A 17,861-nucleotide genomic window follows, 5' to 3' on the forward strand; every position below is an offset into this window, starting at 1 on the left:
ACTTCCCCTTCTCACTTCAAACATCCTACTGAGAGGGCATTTTTTATTAAGACACCATCAATGGGGTGGTAAGGAAGCCAAAAGCCATAAAGGCATCAGCAGAACAAGGACACTTCAGACATTTCTCTCCTGGCAAAGGGCTGCCTCAGATCATACTGTGATAGCAGGCCACTCCCTGCCCAGCAAGTCAACAAGGCAGTCAATGATATTTAGAAGACATGCTCCATCCTAGATGAACACAGCAGGATAGACACCATGAAAACATCGTTTCAGATTTCTAGGTTCCTCCTCCATGGCTTCTTGCTGGCTTCGTGGCTACCTGCCACTGTCTCAGAAGCATCCGATTTTGATTTATTTAATCTCAGCCTCACCATGAAGGTGTATGTTCACAGAGACACAGGGGAGCACACAGCAGATTTTGCTCCACAAGGAAACAGACATGAAGTTAGAGGAGTTAGCAATATTTGTAGGGGATAAAGCTGGTATTCTTAGGCAAGGTGAAATTTAGTATCAACATTCACAGAACATTCAGCCAAAACAAAGAGCATAACATGTTGTTGCTCAAGAAGAGCAACAAATCAGATGCTATTCCGAATTCCAACTCGTTACACTTAGAGACAGACATTAATCATTCTTGTACAATGAACTGGCACAAATCCTATGTTAGCTCTCAGGTTGGTTTATTTTCTCAGAACAATAATAAAGTTTTTAAAGAACAACCTGTACAAACAATGCAAAACTTCATGGCACCATACCCCATTTACAGATTCCCGAAAAGCAGCCCAGAATCTGTAAGAGGCAGGATGTCAGAGAGGAGTTTTCTTCCAAGAGCATGGAGGGGAGAAGCAAGGGAATGCCTTCCCCCTCTGACAGCAGGACTTATTTCTTCTGGAAAGAGCCTCAGAACGTGGCAAACAACATCAATTTCAGGAAAATCAGGTTGTGTACAAACATGGAACCTCCCCTCCACACTCCCAAAACAAGACAGTGCTCTCGCCCAAATTCCAAAACACAGATGAGATGCCAAGATGCCTGTGTGCCCAGAGGTGGGTCTCCCTCCAGTCCAAGAGGCAAGCTGGCATAGTCCTAGGAAAACGAACATCACAGTGTCCCTCAGGCATCACCTATACATTTTCCACTTTAAATGGTCAGTTGGTTGTTACTAGCACATGTCCACAGCAGCCCTGAAAGAAACACCCAGATTTCTGTGGATTAGCATGAGTGGAACAGGCACAGTGAAATCCCCATGCAATTCATACAACTTCTTCACATCGGACTTGGAGGAAATGGAGTCTTCAGTGACAAGAACTCAAAACTCAGAGAAACCCTGAGGACATGCATCAGACCACCTTCCTTCCTGTCCAGGGTTATCTATACTGCCCAGCACTTGTACTTTTCTGACCCTGTTCTGGGAAACCCAGTGGCTGGATACTTACACTTTGCTGTTGGGAGATTGATGAATCTCCAAGGAGACACAGGCTTTCTCCTCATCTGAGATTCCTACTGCTTCTCACCATATTTACTTGCTCCCCTCTTCCCTCCTTCCTGTTTGTAAGACAGGACCAGCAGGAGGCCTGGTCACACCACTGTGACACTGGCAATGGATCACAAAGCACTTGCAGCACTTTGTTCTTCATTAGCTCCCCCTGCCCCATCACTATCACTCGAGGTTGGGTCCATACCAGACTTGGAGCCCTGGCACACACTGAGAAGGTGACAGATTCTGCACCCAGAGAAGCCTCTTTACCTCTCTAGAGTCGTAAGAGCTTCAGTAGAAGAAAACCAGTGTCCAGGCACAGAGTATAAGCCAAAGCTGTTTCTAAGCTGTGATTTCCTCTCCACACTCTTAATTTCAAAGGGGAAATCTTCTTGGGTCACTGATCAGGACTTCGATCACCTGCCTCACCTTCTACATGGTTACATGGACCTTGCTGCCAAAAGCTCACTGGCTCCTGCAGTGCCTCTCCCAGCCATGCTCTGCTCTGTCCCTCTGCTGCAGACAGACCAGCACCTCCCTCAAAACCTGCTGGAGTTTGTTTGTTTTCAAGTGCTGGTCCAACACTGCAAGATCTGCAGTGGAGCTGTGGTGCTGGCACGCACAATGTGGAGTTCTCTCTTGTTCGCAGAGCCATTAAGCACCTGGGATAAAACACACTAGCACACGTTTTCAGGCTGCTTTTTGATGGGGCTGTTAACAAAGTTCACGTTGCTGCTGCAGCTGGCACCTCTGAGATCCTCCCAGAGGAGTGCTGACACAGAGGGCATTTTCCTGATGTGTCAGAGTGCAGACAGGACTGAGGCACTGCAGAACAGTCAGCCCCATCACCCACAAATGCAGATGGAGAAAAAAAGAGAAATTAGAAAAATCCTGGGAAGCCTTTCCACAAAACAACCCCTCATCTGTCTCCTACAGAAGTTCTGAGGATCAAAGAAGGTGTGTTTAAAAGGTGCTCTATCTTCTCTCAAGAATACCAGGTTCCAAAGCAATCCTGGATACCCTTTCAGCAGCCACAGCCACTGCAGCTTGCTCAGCTGGTTCAGCTGCAGTGAGCTCTGCAAATCCAAGTTAAATTACTAGTAGCAAAATGGGGAGGCTTGCTCCTTGAAGCATATTGGTTTACAGACTGCTAATCAGAGGGCAAGAAAAGCAGTAACTGTGAAGAAAAATGATACTTTGCAGAGTAAAGAATGAAAAGATGAAGCATCACATGATGCTCAAAATCCACACCTCATTCATTATATATCCTTGAAAGGCACCACAGGATCACAGGATAATTAGGGCTGCAAAGAACATCAGTTGCTCCCTAGTTCAACCTCCTGCTCAGAGCAGGACTAGCTATAAAGTGAACCAGATTACTCATCTTCCTCTGCTGACCCTGAAGCAGCCAGGTTTTGGCTGGTCGGTATGCTCAGAGCCACCAAAAACCCGTGACTCAAATGCCACCAAGCCAGAAAACTCTGAGTCAGGACAATGGGCCTCTCTCAAGGGCTGCCCCCCATTTAAAGTTTGGGATAATAAAAGTACAAAGCAGTCAAGCACCTTTCAGGATTGCCAGAAACACATGAGTAAAGACTTCTAGCCAAGCACAAAGTGGGATTCATGGTGACAAGTCAGTGCAGTGGCTGGCCAGGTTCCCCTGGACTCAGGAAATCCCATGTCACAGCCTCATTTCACAGGCTGCCCTGTATAGCTAAACCTGCCGCTTAACAAAGGTCACTGTAACACCAGATACTTGTAGTCAGCTTCAGGCTGGTAGTGCCATCTATTATCTCCTTCGACCCAGAGAAGGAGGGAAGGAAGTTCCTAAAGAAGGAAAACTACTGAGGACACTTCAACTGATTTCTTCTCTTTGAAACTGCAAGTGATTTACCCTCTGCTATTTGTTAGTCTGATATTATCCCCACACAGCGTTTCCTTTCATGTATCCCTGACAGGCATACTGAAAAAATCATCACTTGATTTCACCAGCTGTTCATTGTGGTTTGGGGTGTCTAGCTGGGCATAAAACCTACAGCTACTGAGGCTTCTTGTGCACCATAAAAACAAAGGATCAAACTGTGAGTCTTCTGGTTCCATGGCTGCTATTTGAAGTAATAGTCTTCACATCGAGCTAATTAAAAATATTCAAACTGAAACCCTAAAGCCATTTCAAGGACTGTTTGATCAGCTCATCTTTTTCATTTCCACCTAATGGCTACACAATCAAAAGAGAAGTGGAGGGGAAACACATGGCTCTGAAGATGCAGAGCGCTGGATCACATTCAAAGTGATTGCTGCTCCTGCACGTAGAACAGCATGCTCCAACCAGGACTCTGCTCCAGGATTTGTTTCCTTCGCCTAACAGCAGGTTGGCAGCAACTCAGCCACGAAAACCAGCGAGACACATGCTTGCTTTGAAGTTCAGACAGAAGTCTGTTGGTACCAGTTATTTTAATTCATCCTTCACAAAGACAAGGCAGCAGATCATCAATTTACAGTAAGCAACATGCCAGGTCACAGGTCACCTATAATCACAGTCACCTTTACTCTGCATTAAAGCCATAATTAACAGTTTAATTAAGGCTTTAAGATTTGTTTAAGCTGCTTTCTTGCATAAAGAACTGTTGGTGCCTCTTCCCCAGCTCCCCCTCTCCTGCCTCCATCTCCAGCAGGGCTGTGGAGAAGTGTCGCATAGGCACCAAACTAACACAGCAGATACAATTCTTGTCAAAGCACAATGAAACTGGAAAGTACAAAGTGTGCACCTGAAGCTCAGCTCCTGTCAGTTCAGTCCTCGCTACACCCAGGCTTTGAAGCAGCAGCTCCCAACAGCACTGCACTGAGATAACCCTCAGTGAGAAGAGCTTCTCCTTGAGAGAAGCAATCAGGTTACCAGCTTCAGGAGGGCAGCCTGGAAGGCTGGTCCAGCTTTTACACCTCAGAGAAGGGCCTTTAAAGGACATTCAGAGAAATGCAGCCTCCATCTGTCTGCAGTGGAAGACAGAATGCCTTTTTTCAACCCTTCTGTCCCAATCTAAACAGGATTCTCACTGACCATGGAGTAAAAAAGGAAGGGAAGTTTTGACATGGCAGTCAGAAGGACATAGTACATCTTCCACCACAGCTCCACATGAAGCACTGGGAAAACAGATGTTACATGTATGCATTTGGAGTGTGGATCAGCAGAGGAGCTAAAACCTTCTTGAATGGCAATTGCCAGAGAAGTGCTCTTCACTCAAACCTTGACAAGTCCAAAAGGATCTGCCACTCTGGAATGACAGCCTGGAGAAAAGCCACTGCTACTGGGGGGAACAACCTCCTTCTGAAACACACCACGTAGACCCCACGAGCAGTAATTGACAGGCTGCAGCTCTTGGGGATGGCAAGAAGAAAGCCTAGCTACAGCAAGGGTACTATCAGCTAACTGATAAGATGTGCTGGGCAATCCAAGTGGGCATGAGGAGAAGAAACAGCTATTTACAACACCAAGCTATCATGGCTTTATCTGGACAATTCTTAGAGGGAACATGCTGCACTGCCATCCCAAGGAGCCTTTCTCTGAGCACATGTCTTCAGAAAGTTTCCTAATTAGGGTGCCACTTATCTGCTGTCCTCAGAAACAACTCTGCAGTCAGCTCTACCCTCTCTAATGTGTTGCCTGGGAATGTCCAGCTGTTACTGCTTCAAGTGGGCTCGCTTTTATGGCCAAGATGGCTGTGAAGCTTGTTTGCATGGCACAGCAGCACAAGCAGACACTCGGAGACTCCCCATGTCTGAAGGCATAAGCAGACTCCAACTACCCCATCACAGGCGTCCGCAACGTCCAGACTCACAGAGGAAGGTGCAAGGAACAGATGTGCTCCTCCTCTTTTATCACCAAGCCATATGAACCTCCATGGCCATCTGAAGAGCTGCAATCACATGCTTTTTTCCTCAGGAATTTTTTTATTTGCCTATTAATTTGTCATGATCCTCAGCTCTGCAAAGGATCCGCAGTGAGGTTCAAGCACTGCTGTAAGCTGGATAGACAGCTCTGTGGCAGGATAAATTCTCCAGAGATCTTTAATAATTCTTGACTCCAAAAGATCCTGAATGCTGATGACATGTGCTACCATCCTGAACCTGAGGTGACGGAAGGGCCTGTCAAGCTTGCTCAGACCTGTGATAGGCCAATGATACCTCAAGCAAAAAGGAAAACCAGAAAGCAGAGCTCTTTCTCAAGCATGTCTAAAAAGAAGCCCCTTAAAACAGCACCCAGACAAAGCAACACAAAAACTTGCCCAGAGAGCAAGAGGTCTCACAAGAGGGATAATTATGGGATGGTGAAAGAAGGGATGAACTCTTCAACACACACTTCTGACTCACAAAGGACTTCATCCAGCAAGTCTGGGCTCAAACTTATCCTTACAGCAGCCCCCAGTTCTTCAAGAACTCAGATAACTTTCATGTCAATAACGCTCAGCATTCTGCCAAATCAACAGGTCCCCACTAAAGTAGGGTGGGTAGTGGGAGAGGCACATGATGGTCACCTCTACCCTTACTGGAAATAACTTCAGTTCTGCAAACCAGCTCACAGCAGTGCCAAGACATTCCCTGCATCTTCAGCAAAAAGCCTTTCTGAAAGCAATGCTCCCAAGATCTGAAGCCCTCAGCAGTGCCTCCTGATGCTAGCAGCCACACTGTCTGTTTGCAGTCACTGGTGCCACTGTGTCAGACACAGCCATCAATGCCCTGGTGCTGTTCAAGTGATGTGGCCCCCGGTCCCTTCAGCTGCTCTGGGTCACTGCTGATGGAAAGAACACCCCATTACAGGGCTGCACAGGATGGACAGTGTTTGGCAGCCCACAGGCAGAGGATTATTCTCCAAAACCACCACTTCACTGATGCCCTGGAGGACAGCCACAGTAGGGCATCAAGGTATCACACGGGTCTCCCTCCTTTCTGTTTCATATTATCTTTTCACTTCAAAGCCCAGTCTGGGCCTCCCAGCCTGGACATGGCCACCACTAGTGCATTCAAACCAGGGGACATGGCCAGTATACCTGCCCAGGAAGCAGCCAGGGCACAGTATCCCTAAGAGAGGAGGTGCAGCCTTTTCTCCACTGACAGTTTCTAGAAGAGACCAGAGCCCACCAATCCTCCAGGGAGGCATTACAAGTACTACTGCAGAACAACTCTGAAAAAAAGAAAGATGCTAGGAGAGGAGAGAGCTGGAGGGAAAGCAGAAAACCCAACAAGCTAATTAAAGCTTTTCTCCTTCCTCTGCTTAGCAAGGAGAATGTTTAATTAAGTCATGCTTCAAGCCGCCCTGCTTTCTCCAGCAATTCTCAGCATAAAGCAGGTATTTAATAGTTTCCTGTGCAGCACAGGACATCTCAGGGGTACAATAATCTACATATTCTAAAGGAGAAGTCAAATTGCTGGATCTCTGTTGTTCAGCTTCAGGCAGTGGGTAGGGACAGTGTCAGCAGGAGGCAAATTTGAGATCTGCTCAGTAATAAGAGCAGGAGGGGAAGAAGCAAGCTGCTGTGTACCCAGTCTGGAGCCTTCCCAAGGCAGGAGGTTTGTATGTGCTATACACATACTCCTCATTTTATTTGCAACTCTTTCAGCTTATTAGGTCAGTTTAACTGGCAATTGCTGCTGATTTTAAGCCCAATTACAGTCACTTTTATCTGGTGACACAGCCCCAGTACTGCAGCCAATTCTCACCAGTGAATGGCTTCAGAACTGCTAGACCCTGCTATTCGTAGCAATCTCAGGTTTGACCTCAGAATCATAGTTTCCTGCCATAATTTCAGAAATTTGTTTTCATTGGAAAACTTCCCTGCGTGCTCTCAGCTACTGAGACCACTTCTCCTGTGGAGACACGTTAGAGGCAAGCTGGCAACTTCAGCCCACCTATAATAAAAAAAAGCTCAGATACTCATCTTTCTGGGATGAAACCATCACCAAGGACCCTCTCCTAGAATCCAGACATTTCTAGGGAACTTGACCCCACTCCTCACAATTAATATCTCTTATCATGAAGGACTGCAGCAATACAATAAGAAATTCATGGGTTTTGATGCTGGGTCTTTCAAACAAGAAAGAAAAAGCTCCAATAAGCCAGCAGTTCTCAGCCTATCCATCCTGCAATTCAGGGGATGCTGAGGAAGACTTACAGCTATGGACATCCCAGGCAACCTGGCTTAACACTTCTGCACCACACAAAGCATGCAGAGGCAGGCAAACAACCCAAACCCAGAGGGGCAAGCATGAGAGCCAGGCCACTGTGTTTGCTAGGAACTGCAGCAGGATGGCTTTAAGGAAGTGTTCATGCTTCTATTTCTCCCTATGAGGATTTCCAAATTCTTCAAGGAAGCATCACAAGCGGCCTTGAATTTCACCACAGAAAAGGTTGATTCTGATCTGAAACTCCATTTAAAAAGGAAAAAAGTGTGTTCTGAGCAAGATACTTTGAGAGCAGCCTGGAGGAAAAGGACTGTGGATGCTGGTTGATGAGAAGCTCCCCATGACTTGCCAGCATGTGCTTGCAAGAGGGCTGGTGCAGCTCTGCCTTGGAGCCAGGCTGAGAGAGCTGGGCTGGGTCAGCCTGGACAAGAGAAGGCTCCTTAAGGGGAGACCTGAGAGCAGCTCCAGTGCCTGAAGGGGCTCCAGGAAACCTGGAGAGGGGCTTTGGACAAGGACAGGCCAAGGGGAATGGCTTTAACCTGCCAGAGGGGAGACTGAGATGAGCTCTTATGCACAAGTTCTTCCCTGTGAGGGTGCTGAGGCGCTGGCACAGGATGTCCAGAGAAGCTGTGGCTGCCCCATCCCTGTTCAAGGCCATGTTGGAAACTGGCTGATGAGCAGTTCAGCCCACTCCTTGGAACCTCCAGCAGAGGTTTCTCTTTTTCCCTTCCCCGTTGCACTTTTTGGGCTCCACTAACTGAAGATGTCAGTTTATTTAGAACAGCAGTTCTGTGCCATTACACCACTGTGTGTAAACCAGCACCTCTTGTGAGCTGCTTTTTGGGAAACAAGAGGCCACACAACCTTTCCAGTGGAGGACCTGTCTGGTGACTCAGCATATCACCGCATTCATTTGGAGTTCCCACCACAAGGCAAGGCACAGATGGACACAAGAAGCTTCCCAGGCCAGGCACCGCTATGTGGTTCCATCAGCCATGAGCCCCAAGTCCTGCAGGTTCCAAACTACAAGTCTCTGAAATTCAGCATGTGCAGAATCTGAACCAGCTTCTCAAGCCCAAAGCCACAACCTTTCTGCACATACCTGCAAGTCCGCTTCTTAGCCTTAAATCTCCTTTCACAGCTAGTTGTCTAGGATAGATAGCTGCTAAAAGATGCAGCCTGTCTCATCCTGAACCCAGGGCAGAAACATCTGTGCTCTGAGGCACCTCAGCAACATGCCCAGCTCAGATTCAGGCACAGGGGCTGCAAGAGGTGAAGACTAGAGCAGGGAGGTGCATCCAGCCAAAAGAGAGTTATGTCACTTTAGAAAGCAACTGCTCAAGCAAAGCTTTTCTCACATACTACCTTAGCTTCCTCACAGCACAGACAAAAGAGGCAACCTTAAAATACCAGACCTGCACCCTGCACTCTCACTGCTACTCCTAGAAAAGCTGCCAATACCCATGTTCTATGCACAGAAGTACTGTCTGTTCTGCATGAGACAGGAGCCGCGAACTCCAATGGCCCCAAGCTGCTGATGCTTTCTGACAGAAGGCTGCTGTCATTTTGCACAACAGTTTCCCTAGGGTTTACCCGGAGGCAAGAGACCAGTGAAGATTTCCACTCCCCCTTACATCCCCCCGAAGGTTTTGACAAAAAAAGAACGATCAAAGAGCCTTTGTGCATTTATAAACCCATCAATATTGCTCAAAGATATAAGGCTCTAAAGAGTCCAAAACAACTATTTGAAATTTTGTACTAACAGGTTTTTTGATATTAGAAAATAAAAAAATATTTAGATTTTTGTGAACAGAGACATTCCAGCAGCTCCAGCCAGGAGTGCTGGAGGGGAGGAGGAAATCCAGTTCTTACATGTGACAGGAACAATCTTTTCTGTTCCTTTTAATTAGCATAGAAACAAGACTAAACAGCTATTTCTCCCCTTGGCTCTGACAAGGCATAGCTGCGATGAGCAGCACAGGAAACAACAAAATCAAACTTATTCAAGTATTGCCAGTCTCAAGTTCCTGTCCCACACACATGAGCTTGTCTGTCAGGAAAGTTTCCCCAAGCTAACAATACAGCAGCAGTTCACTCCACCATCCTGCACCTTTCCCTCCACACACCCCCACTGCCTTCGCTCCAAAGATTTCCCCACCTGACAACAGTTCAGAGACAGAGGTTTTGCGGGACCTCAGCCTTTTTTACAACTTGATTACCTTTATTCCTGCTCAGGCAGAACTGTTGAAAGAAGCAAACATTCGGCAGCACATTTCTTTCTCCTTGTTCATGTAGTCCCTGTAGCAGCTGCAAAGCAGAGCACAGCATGACAGCACGGGCTAGGGACCACCTGCCCACCCACCAGTGCCACAACCAGAAAACATCTTAGTGTTTCTATATAAATAAATTAGCCTAATGCAGGAGAGTGCTGGTAGCAAAGTCACAGATCCTTCAAGCCCCTTCTTTCTGCCGTGTCAGGGAAGGACAGCAGGAAACATTGTGCCTCATTCCCAGACCTTGGGTCTTTGCTTCACTGGCGACTATGCTTTCTATACCATTTCTGCAAGCATGTGATGCTGCAGAGGAACTCCCACCCACGTCCTGTGGTCTAGTTTCCTGTCTCCTCATTTGTGCCACTCCTTATGCAAGCACATATCGGGAGACATAGCCCAAGTGCCCTACTTGAGAGTATCCACCATTGACACTGAATCTGGGCAGAGGATGGGTAGGAGACAGCAGGGATTTGCATCTGGCCTAAGTGGAAATAGCAGGGATTTGCTTCCTCCTCCACTCTCACTTCCCTGACAGTGTCACATTAGCATGGCAAAAGCTTCCCAGACAGCTCCATTTTAACTGCTGCTTCTCCAAGCACAGCATCCTCTGCACCCTGTGCTCTCACCTTACTAGCAACAAGGTCTCACTGGTGAGGAATCCCTGAGCTAGACGGCGACTCAGTTTGGGCACCGTCCCAGGGATTGATGGCTGCCCACATGGCCAGCTTTCCAGCATCTGCTCCAGTCAAAAGCAAAGGGGTTTTTGCAACACACCAGAAACAGCACAAGTGTGACATTGGCTAATCCTCTCTCTACCCTCACCATCAGCACCTCACTGTCTAGAACCTCAAAAGAGCTTCACTCAGTGAAATTCCAGCACAGCAGGTCTCTTCAGTTAAGTCTCAGACAGATGTTTCCACATCTGTCCACACAGAGTAGGTCAGGGATGCCCACCTGGACTGTGGATGGCCTGCTCACATACTTACCACTGCAGGAAATCCAAAATCCCTTTATTTGGAGGCACAGATTGATGCCAGAGATCAGAACAACACAATTTCGTTCTGGATTTGATGCAATGCAAGCCTTCCAACAGAACTACAAATCCATCTCCCTAGTTTTAACAGAGCTGCAAATCCATCCAAATCCCTGGCCTCTCTACTCCCTAGGAGCATAACACATACCCTGCAGAGACACTGTACAGGATGAGGGAGTGCTCTCAGCTTCTCACTTATCACCTGCAACCACTTTGTGTCCACATGTTTGAATCAGCTGTCTCCACACTGAGAGGAGCCTTCTGTACTTCCCCAGGTCACTTACTGACCAATAGTTTTGTGTTTTGTTTTTTTTTTAAACATATTGAATATTTTTGAGCAGGTGTTCCAGCCTATCTAAGCACTCTCCCTTCTACAGCAACGACAGGAGCTCTCTCACCTTGCCAGCTTCTTCAGCTCCTTGTTAATATCATGGTTGAAAGGCTGTATGCGCTGAGCTCTGGCCAGGAAGTCTCGGGCTTTTTCGTATTCTGTCATACAGAGACAAGCCTGTCATTGAAAGAAGACAGATGTGCCACACCATAAATAGAGACTCACCACTATTCCTCAGGACTCAACACATGTGCAAACATTTCTGAGCCAGCTCCAGGTAGTTCAGGAACTACTCCCTGAAAGAGATCTGTGTGACAGATGTGCAAACCTCCCCTGCTGCTGTGGCAGCTTAGAAAGCCTGGCCCAGAATGTAGTGGCTCTCCTCAGTCCATTCAAGGTTCTCTCCACACTCAGTCAGGCCAGGATATTCCTTGATGTGGCTACCAAAGGAATTTATTTTTGCTCACCTGGCCACACCTGAACAACGCTTTGGCATTTCTTTGGTCGATTTCCAAGGCCTTTTCCCCATACACCAAAGCCTGGGTAGGACGCTCCAGTTTCAGGTAAGTGAGTGAGAGATTCAGGAGCAGCAGCAGCTTGGAAGCATTGATCTGACGCTGCTCTGCCTCACTGGAAGGGCTGAGACCAAGGATGGATAATGCCTGAGCAGACAAGGAAAAAGAACTAGTGCACAACAAATCTGCTATTGGAAATGAGAAGCCCACCTCATCAGACAGGTGCACCCATGTTTCTGTTCACCTGGATCACTTAAAAAATAGTAAGAACCAAATCTCTGAATTCACATGGCATTATTAGCATGACTAAGCTCAGCTACAGCACTACAGGGTTAGTAACCTCTCAGGGGACCTGAAAGCAACAGAATAAAAAAATGACACCCACAGCTCAAACATTAAGGACAAAGATGGCAGAGATATCCTACAAGGAGAAAGACAATTGAAATTAGTTTTGTTACTAAAACAGCAAGAAAAATTCTGAATGGAGGGAAGAAAAACCTCACAAAACCTCACTACCTCCAAAACAAAGGCAGATGCATTCCAGTTTGGGAACAACTGACTGTTTCCCTGCCTGGAGAGGTTGGGGGGTCTCCATCCTTGAAGATGTTCAAAACCTGAATGGACACAGTTCTGGGCACCATCCAGCTGTGGCTGCCCTTACTTCAGCAGAGTGCTGGACTAGGCAGCACCTAGAGGCCCCCACCAGCCTCAACTGTGCTGCGATTCCCAACAGGAAGGCTAAAAATAAAGTTTGAGTGCACAGTGGGTCAGTGATGTCTGCTTCCAGACAAAGGGATTCTGGATTCCTTCTTAAAGCATTAATCAGAACGCTGCTGCAACACGAGGCCAAGCTGCACAATGAGGTCTCCCAACCAAAGCTGCCCTGAAACGCTTTAGCTCAGCAGTCAGCTACGCAACCACACAGGGCTCACAGCCAAGACACACCCTTCCCGGCTAGAGCCCACAGGGAGCAAGCCTGAAGGGAAAGCACTCTGCCTGTTTCTCCCAACCCTTCTCCTTCATTTACCTCTGCTGCTCACACAAAAGCAGGTGTCTGAGATCTGTTCTTAAATAACAAACTACCCTGGAAAACAGAATGAAGCCATTTGACGAAAGAATGATGCTACAATTCTATTATGTGATTTCTAAATTGTACTTTTTATGGTGAGCTAGCATTACACAATCACCACTTTCACAGCTTTTTACAACAGAAAGCACATTTTTTTTTCTTGTGTCATACCTTTTTGTATCTGTCTTTGGCATCGTCCAAGCGCCTCTTGCGGTAGAGGTAGTTGCCAAACTGTCTCTCCGTGTCTGCCACTTTCAACACCTTTTGTAGCGGAAATGCCGCCTGCTGCTCCTGTGTAAAGAAACACCCGAGTTTCAGCTCAAACAAAAGAGCAGAGAGCTCAGGCAGGCCAGTCCTGCATGGTCCCTTTCAGTTCACAAAGCAGGAGCCAGGCCATTGCCAAGGCCCCAGCAGAGTCCAGCCAGGCCACCTCTGTGTGGCATTTCCCTTCTCCAGGCTGAAACGTGCTCCTGCTCTTGCACTGGTGAAGGGTGACTCGTGGTGGGGGGTGGGCTGAAAGAAGTAGGAATGCATTCTTAAATCCTGCCCAACTCTCACCTGCTCAGCATAGAGCACACAGTTAAACAGCACTGCTGAAGCTGTGAAAGGCTGCATTGCTCTAATGGCTCTGCATCACCCCCAGGCTGCTGCCTCAGGCCAGCTCCAAGACCTGGCTGACATAGCGTTGTGTCAAAACCAAAACAACAATAATAAAGGATAAAATTCATGCCAGGTTTTCTCCTGGGTTTGCAAGTTTGAACCACTCAGAGAGGCCAGTTAACCAGAGGGTGGGCAACTGGGGGGGGAGCTCTCCTGCAACACGTGTGGTTTGTTTGCAAGGCTCTGTGTCGAAAAAATGGCCTGTGCAGCAGCAGGAGGGGAGGAGGAGGCAGCCTCCCCCCCGCCCGGGCACCCCACAGCCACAGCCCAAAACCCTTTACACGAAAAGGGGCAATTAACAATAGCGCTATAACTCACCGGGGAGGAAAGCAAACAGTGAAGGAGCACTTGGGAAAGCAGCCAAGACGCAGGGACAAAGGGCGGGAGCTGGGGGAGGCACTCGGACACTGCCATCGGCACAGGGTTTGTACAGATAGCTCCTTACTGTTCCTTCGGGGAAATCCCTGGGAGCTGGTGCCCTCTAGTGCAACCAGGAGGTTTCTTGTAAAGCTAAAAATAAATCCTAGAACCATGGAATGGAAGCCTGACTCCAGCACGCAGGAACAAACAAAGGCAGCACCCAGCTTCTCCCTCTGCACAAACAGGGGGAGGTGAGCAGGGGCAGCGTTCGCAAGCACGTGTCTGCAAGCTAAACATATGTAATGCACGTGCCTCAGCAAGTGGAAGGAGACAACAGACAACAAAGGTTTAGCCGCCAGGTTCAGGTTTCAAACCTTATTACAGCAACTCACAGCAGGCAACTCAAAGAATGCGTCAGATTCAGCCGAGTCTAGAAAGTCCAGGACCTCCACTTCAAAGATGACCGTGGCACTTGGGGGAATGAGCGGAGGACAGCCTTGCTGCCCATAGGCATAATCTGGTGTGAAGACAAACCTTGACAACTCTCCCTTCTTCATCGTCAGCAGGCCAACTTCCAAGCCCAAAAGCGTAATGTCTGTCTCAGCAAGACATGGAAGGTCATGAGAATCACAAACACAGAACCCGCCTCTGACACCAAGTGATTTCTCCAAAGCCTGGAGGAAGAAATCCTTGGTAGCTCATATCTCAGCAGCTACGATGGCCAACTGCCTCCTGTAAGGCAGCCTGTGGTGGGACCAAGCACACACTCAATACAATGTCTCCTCTTCAGTGATCGAAGAACACCAGGAGAGGAGCAGCTGCCTCAGGGCACCCCCATACCACCAAGAGTCAAGAGGGCCAAAGGGTGATCAGTTCCAGATTGACCATCACCCATGTGAAGCAGGAGGCTTTTAGACTCCATTAACAAGATTTAAAAGCTTCAGATAACCCCAAAACACTAAAGAGCATTTAACAACATGTCTTAAGGGGCTGGTCTTTACAATTCTGAGTCGCAAGACAAACTTTTTGCCTCAAACTTACCTTTCCCAAGTTTCATTAGCCCAGGAGACTTGCTGGAGCAGTTTGTGCAGAAGGGCTTATCCTGGTGTTCCAGGTATCCAGAGAACTTCACTGTGAAGCCCAAATCAACAAGTGAGGAAAAAAGCAAGAGTTTGATTTCATCTCCAGCAACAGCAGCATCAGGAGTCAGATCTGCAACGCCACCATTTTATCCTGCTTTTCTTTTTTACTTCTACTGTAGAACAGTAGAGGTGGCACAAACCACCTTGTGTTTTATATCAAATACCTGATCACATCCAAGCAGCCAAGTTGACTGTTTCAGCACCATCAGCAGGTAAGGCAGCTGCTTTACAGTCCTGATTCCTATGCAATTAAAAGATGTGATTTTGTGTTTTAAAGAATTGGAAACTTCAGCTTTAGAAATCAAAATGCCCCAATTTTATATGCAAAAAATATGTAACAAACCCTCTTCTAACCAAAGCTGAAGGCCTGGGAAAAGAAACAAAGGCAATAAGTACAAGGTAACCCTCTGAGCCCTGCCATTCTCCTGAGTGCTGTGTGTGTAATGCCAGCTCTCACCCAGTTAGGAAGAGAACTGTAATGAGCCTGGCAGTGTTCAGGCCAGGCTGGATGGAGTCTGAGCAACCTGCTCTAGAGGAAGGTGTCCCTGTCCATGGCAGGGAGGTGGAACTGGATGAGCTTTAAGGTCCCTGCCAACCCAAACCAGTCTATGAGTCTACAATTCCCTTGATACAGCACCGGGCCTTTGCACTTAAGGAACTTTCAGCTTCAAAGTTCTTCTCTGTACTGTGAGCACAGGCGGGACCCGTAAACCCTGCTATTCTCAAGGTCAAGATGCCCTTTCATTTAATGTCACCCACAAGAAGTTAAACAGAGTATCTCAAGTGCTAGAATACTGATATGGAAAGCAGGCAGTCTCTGAAAGAGAAAGACATACTGTGTAATACAAGCACTTTTAAATTCTTGTTCTGACCTCACACTAAAAATCCAGAGTGCTGAGATTTGCCAGCCACAAGCACCTCCCATTAGAAGCTCAGGGGATCCTTTACAAGAAGGCTGTGTTTGCTCCATTTCCCCCAGCAGACACATCACACCAGCCATACAGCACAAAGCAAGGACCTTCCACTAATGTAGATGACAGAGATGAGCATGAGACCCTGACTTCACTCTGCCTCTGAGGATTCCAGGTTTTCTGAGTCCTGCTAGCCACAGATTAAATTCAACAATTGCCATTTATAAAGCAAGCTGCTCAAGAGACGGGCACTGGAGCCTACCAGCTTGTGTCCATCAGACAAGGTACAGCATTGCTGCAGAACACACCAGACCCCAAGGGGAGCCAGGCCAGGGTTTCATGCAGCACCCACCGCAGGACGGTGGCTGGAGGCACACAGCAGACCACACACAGCCCCGAGAAAGAGATGCCAGAACCGGCGGCTGCTGCAGGAGGTTCCCAACCACACCTCAGCAAGCAGCACCACCGGCCCTGCAGCCCCAGCAGTACCTGCCACGGAGGCATTGGGGGGCATGGCCTGCCCAGTGCCGGGGCGCAGCTCCTGCTTGCGCACCCCTCCGTCGCCGCTCAGGTCCTGCAGGCACCGGGACCCCACCAAGCTCTGGAACGGGTACACGGGCAGGGCCCCCCCTTCTGGGGGAAGCCTCCACTGTGGCCCGGGCCAAGGCCGGGGCCGGGCCTCACCCGCAGGCCCGTCATGTCCCGCCAGCCGCGGGACGCGCCCGCCACCACTGCTGCCCGCCATCGCCACAGCGCCCTGCGCCTTCCCACCAATCACCGCCCGCAGCTCGCGGCGGTCTCCCACCAATCACCCCCCGCGGCGCTCTCCGACCAATCACCGCCCGCGGCTCTCGGGCTCTCCCGCCAATCGCGCTCCGAGCAGCGCACGCATCCCCAGACGCGGTTTAAGACGCCCCGCGTTCACGCGCCTCGGGCAGGGACACGCCCCTGCGCTGCTCTCAGCCAATGGGCAGCCGCGGTGCACGCTGAGGGACGCACTGGGGCGGGGCGCGGCCTCCTCCCCAGGCCCGGCCGTGTGTCCGAGCTGAGCCTCGCGGGGCTGCGGGGGGGGAGCGGCCTTTTCCGGGCACTGCCCCTCCGGGAGAGCCGGGTGGTCCCGCGGGGCCATGCCGGGCCGGGGCCGTGTGCTGGGTGCTGCGGCGCCGATAGCAGCGCCGTGCCTGTTCTCCTGAGCCGAGCCTGGGAAGCGGGGGCCTGAGCTGTGCCCTGCGAGTGCTGGACGTACCCGCGGCCTGTCAGAGCCATGCGGGCCTTTGTAACCTCAGCGCTCATCAAGCCCAGCTCTCTCAGCCTGGCTCCAGAGCAGAGCTGCTCCAGCCCTCGCAGCATCTCCGTGGCCTCCTCTGGCCTCTCTCCCACAGCTCCATGTCCTTCTTGTGCTGCTGCCCCAGAGCTGGATCAGGGCTGCAGAGGGGCTCCCCAGAGCGCAGCAGAAGCTACCCCCAGCTGCCAGCTCCCTCTGGGGAGTGAGAGATGCACCCTCCTGATTGACCCAACACCAGCGGCCAAGGTGGGAGCCCCAGGCTAATCCTGAGCCATTGCCTCCGGTTCCACACCACACAGCCTCTGGAGGTTGCCCCGAAGCTGGGCCCTCTGGGCTGAGAAGGGTTCCTTGTCCCCAGCTTCCCCTGGATGATGTAGGGAGGGACCCACCAGGGTGCCTGCAAGCCAGACACATCTGTGAACCAGGAATAATTGTGCGAGGAAGCATTTTTTGCACAGTAGACATGTGCCTTGCCCTACACTGGGGGAGCTGCACTTGAGGTTTTCTTCTGATCTTTTCCAAAGCAATCAAAGGTTTTCACCAAACAAAGTGGTGTTTCAAGCAGAAAAAAGAGCTTTAGTTGATAAGAAAGTGTTCTAGTGAAAAAGTTTCTATTGTCCCCAGTGGC

General features: G+C 49.2%; 1 protein-coding gene across 1 annotated transcript; it reads right to left on the reverse strand.

Moving 5' to 3' along the window:
• Positions 1-663: 663 nt before the first annotated feature.
• FKBP6 (FKBP prolyl isomerase family member 6 (inactive)) lies at positions 664-16,693 on the reverse strand. Its single transcript, XM_061470734.1, has 8 exons — positions 16,438-16,693; positions 14,937-15,026; positions 14,288-14,490; positions 13,047-13,166; positions 11,759-11,953; positions 11,359-11,468; positions 9,874-9,961; positions 664-1,086 (listed from the first exon to the last, which is right to left on the reverse strand). Exons 1-7 carry the CDS (start codon positions 16,691-16,693, stop codon positions 9,886-9,888), a joined length of 1,050 nt encoding a protein of 349 aa, XP_061326718.1. The 3' UTR covers positions 664-1,086; positions 9,874-9,885.
• Between the last annotated feature and the right edge of the window lie 1,168 nt (positions 16,694-17,861).

Source organism: Pezoporus flaviventris, unplaced genomic scaffold (assembly GCF_033815535.1).
Source record: "Pezoporus flaviventris isolate CSIRO_AGI_PZ_B2104156 unplaced genomic scaffold, CSIRO_AGI_Pfla_v1 ptg000063l, whole genome shotgun sequence".
In the NCBI taxonomy this organism is placed as follows: domain Eukaryota; kingdom Metazoa; phylum Chordata; class Aves; order Psittaciformes; family Psittacidae; genus Pezoporus; species Pezoporus flaviventris.